Genomic DNA, 3,832 nt, shown 5'->3' on the forward strand with positions numbered 1-3,832 from the left:
GGGCTACCCCGGGGGGGGGGGGGGGGGGGGGGGGGGGAAGAGGGGTCGTTCTTTCTCCCTCCCCGCTGTCCTGCGCGCTCCACGTCGGACTCCGCCTCCCCCGGCGAATCCCAGCTCCCGACTCTTTCCTTCCCAGGCCCGGAGCAGACCAACGTGCAAAACGCGGGGGGGGGGGGGGAAGGGAAGGGGAAAAAGGATAGGGGGGGTTCTCGGGGGCGGGGGTTTTCCGCCCCCCCCCCCCCGCTTTGCTTAGTGACCCTGCCCCACAGGAGTAAGGGGCGCCGGGGGGAGAGACGCACACCAGCGAAGGCACATCCCCGCCCCCCTCGGGTGGCTGCACAGTGGTGTGTTCCAGTGAAGGTCACCTTCATTGGCGTTAGGCGAGGAAGCGGCAGGACCAGGCGCCCCCCCACACCCCCCGATGCTGCGTCCCAGCCCCCCGGGGCTCCCCTGCCCACTTCTGGCTGATGAGCAGGGGGCAGCCCCAGCCCCGTCCTTCCCAGCACTCGGGTCTCCCTTGCCCGGCGCATCCCCAACTCCTCCGCTGACCTGCCCGATCCCCAGCAGGTCCAAAGCCAGAACCCCTCTTCTGACCCCTCCTAAGGAAACCCAGCGCCTCCCCCACCCGTACCAGGACCCCTTCCGCCGAGGAGAGGCGTTCGTGTCATTCACAGCCCCTCCAGAGCAGTCCGGGTTCCCTTAGTCCACGTTTCTGCAGATGCTGGGAGATCCCCAGTTTGGGGGGGGGGGGGAGGCGGTTAAAGAAACAGTCAGCGATGCCCATTGACTTGGAAGAGATCTGCTCAGCCCCTGCAAAGGGAATTCGTCCACTTGGGGGTGTGTATGTGAAAGGGGAAGGCGGGGAAAAAGAGAAGGGTGAAGGTTAAGAATTTAAACTAAGCAAGCAAAACCCCTCCCTGCAACGGACAATCAAAGGAGGCGGCAGCAGTAATAAAATAATCTGGACCGGTAAGAAGTAGTAGAAGCCCTTTGCTTCCAGTCACTCCTTTCCCCCTTCTTCTCCAACCACCACTAAGCCTCTTCTTTGGGACAGACTGGGTTACCTGCCACAGCATTAAGTGTGTGTAAACGATTTTGGTTTAAAGAATTTTATTTTTTGGCTTTCTTACAAAAAAAATCTTTCAGGCCCTGTTTACCAAAGAGTCTTCTCCGCTTGCTTTTCCTTTAGAACTCTCCAGTTCAGGTCCTAGGTTTCTTACTTGGTTGCAGGGTGGTGGTTTTGAATCTAGCAGCTTTCCTTTATTCAAAAGGCTAGTCATTGACATTAAATAGGTATTCAAATGGAAGTTTAATAGCGACTAAAATCCTTTCCCCTCTTGATTGCTCAGCTTTCACTCTCTACACTGGATAGATCACCATTCATCTAAAATGGTCAAGTCTAGGCCAGACCTGAATTTCTCATGTAAAGAACCAGACAGAATTAAAAATCTGTCAGGGCTTTTGTATCCATCATAAAGCAGGAAAAAGGGCACAAGTCTTTTAAAAAGTACTTCTTTCCCAATTTTCTTCAGGAACCCCCCCCCCCCCCCCATAATCTCATCATTTGCTCCAGGATTTTCCTTTAAATGCTGAAAGTAAATAAAACCCTGAAGATTTTTTTCTGTATAGCTTTAACCCAGCTGGGGTGGGGAGATAAAGGACAGGAAGACTTTACCTCCTTATGCTAAATCAAGAGTATTAAGGCCAGGCCTAGGCTAACCCTTTTTGAATACTCTCTCCTTTGAAAGCTGCCCTGCATTCTTGGTATCCATTATCTCCCACCACCTATACTGGAATCTCCCAGTAAAGAGACAACCTCCCTATATAGCAGGGGTCAGCAACCTTTCAGAAGTGGTGTGCTGAGTCTTCATTTATTCACTTTAATTTTAGGTTTTGCGTGCCAGTAATACATTTTAACCTTTTTAGAAGGTCTCTTTCTATAAGTCTATAATATATAACTAAACTATTGTTGTATGTAACATAAATAAGGTTTCAAAATGTTTAAGAAGTTTAATTTAAAATTAAATTAAAATGCAGAGCCCCCCAGACCGGTGAGCAGGACCTGGGCAGTGTGAGTGCCACTGAAAATCAGCTCGTGCCATAGATTGCCTACCCCTGCTATATAGGATAAACATAGCAATGGAGGAACAGAGGGAGTCTTTCTTCTTTTCTCCCCAACACCCACCCACTTCAGCTCCTTCCCCCCAGGAAGACACCTCAATACAGGAAACTCTCACACAGCAACAGATGAGGGTCCCCACTGTACAGTCCTGGCTCCACCGGAAAGTATTTCTAACAATTAGGGTCGGGGGGATCTTCTCTGTACAACGTCACTTAGAAAAGCGATCGGCCCTATACAGGTTTCCCCGCTATGAGCTGCTCTCCTACAGCCCAATAGTACAATAGGACAAGACACTTACAGCATACAGAGAGGGCCCTCACACACACACACACACAGTATGGGGTGGCCACAGTACACTCTCAGAGAGTATCCCCAGGCAATAAACCCTCTCAAGCTCAGCAGAGCTCCCCACTTAGCAGCCCCTCCTCCAACAGTACAGAGGGTCTCCACTGGGCAGCCTCCCCCCTGAATAAGTATGGCTTCCTCCCTGCACAACTCCCCCCCCAATACATGGACCTGAACCCGAACCCAGCACATGGCAGTTCCTTGCTGCACTCAGGAATCTCTTCTCCCTCATATTAGAAGAGGGCTGCACGTGTGGAGCCCTCTCCCTACTGTGGGGACAGTTGCTGAGTTCTTTGGTACCTCAGGGAAGCATGCACAGGGCAAAGCTTCCCTCCATATTATGGGCCAGACCCTTCTATTAGGGGAGGGTGAACAGCAAGGAAGTCCCCCACCCCCCAATCCTGAGGATGTTCCCCAGTGTACAGGCCCCCCTTCCCCAATACACACTGGGAGAAGGCAGTAGGGGAGGGCTTCCCCCAAAAGGAGGGGGAGGGCGAGAGGGAGAGTAGCTGGCTCCCTGCTTGCATAACTCCCCTTTTCCCCGCCCACTACCAGGGCTTCCCTCCTCCTTATGCAACCCTCCGTCCCCCAATACCCAAGAGGAGGGATCCTGGGGTGGCGGCTTCCCCCTCGTGCAGCCCCCCCAACACCCGAGGGAAGGGGGGGCTTCCCCTCTCCCGCCGGCCCCCCCCCAGCCCCCGAGGGGAGCGGGGGGGGGGGGGGGGGGCCCCCCCCCGCGTGCAGCCCCCCCCCCCAGCATCCATAGGGAGCTGTCTGGGGGGGGAGAAGGCTTCCCCCCTTGTGCAGGCCCCCCCAGCACCCGAGGGGAGCTGTGGGGGTTGTCTCCCCTCGTGCAGCCCCCCACCCGCGCGGAGGGGGGGTTCGGGGTGCCCCCCTCTCTCACCGGAGCTCGGCTCGTTCTCAGGCTGCGGCTGCCGCTTGCTGCTCAGGTGCCCGGGCTCCGGCTGCTCCTCGCTCTGGGCCGTGGCTGGCACCGCCGCCGGCGGCATCTCGTCTGCTTTAATGACCATGGCCGGGCCCCGTCGCGCCGCTGCCTGTCCCGGACTCCGTGCCCTGCCGCTGCCGCTGGAAGGACAGAGCCAGTCACAGCCCCACGTGGTGCGCACTCACCTCGGCCACCCCGACCTCTGACACGCCGCTGACTACGGCTCGGCGGCAGGGACACACCTCCCCGCCTTCCGAAACGCCTTAAAGGGACAGGCGCCTGCCCAGAAAAACATCTTTGTGTGTGGTGCAGGGGTGTGTGTGTGTATGTATGTGTAGTGAGAGGGTAGGCGGCTTACATACTGGGCCAAAGTCTGTCTAGCCATGCCTACACTCTACCTGTCTATCTGTGCCTCTCCA

At 56.0% G+C, this 3,832-nt stretch overlaps 1 protein-coding gene across 2 annotated transcripts in view; it reads right to left on the reverse strand.

Annotated features, from left to right (window-relative positions):
• The window catches only part of CLUH (clustered mitochondria homolog), a 52,794-nt gene extending 49,196 nt beyond the window's left edge, over window positions 1-3,598 (reverse strand). Inside the window, exon 1 of one of the 2 annotated variants that reach the window (XM_034752360.1) lies at window positions 3,372-3,598. In XM_034752360.1, coding sequence (XP_034608251.1) covers window positions 3,372-3,498 — 127 coding nt within the window. In that variant the 5' untranslated portion in view covers window positions 3,499-3,598. Of the gene's footprint in view, window positions 1-631; window positions 734-3,371 lie in introns of those variants that run through there. The other variant, XM_034752361.1, reaches the window with a different exon arrangement.
• Between the last annotated feature and the right edge of the window lie 234 nt (window positions 3,599-3,832).

Source organism: Trachemys scripta, chromosome 18 (assembly GCF_013100865.1).
Source record: "Trachemys scripta elegans isolate TJP31775 chromosome 18, CAS_Tse_1.0, whole genome shotgun sequence".
NCBI classification, from domain to species: domain Eukaryota; kingdom Metazoa; phylum Chordata; order Testudines; family Emydidae; genus Trachemys; species Trachemys scripta.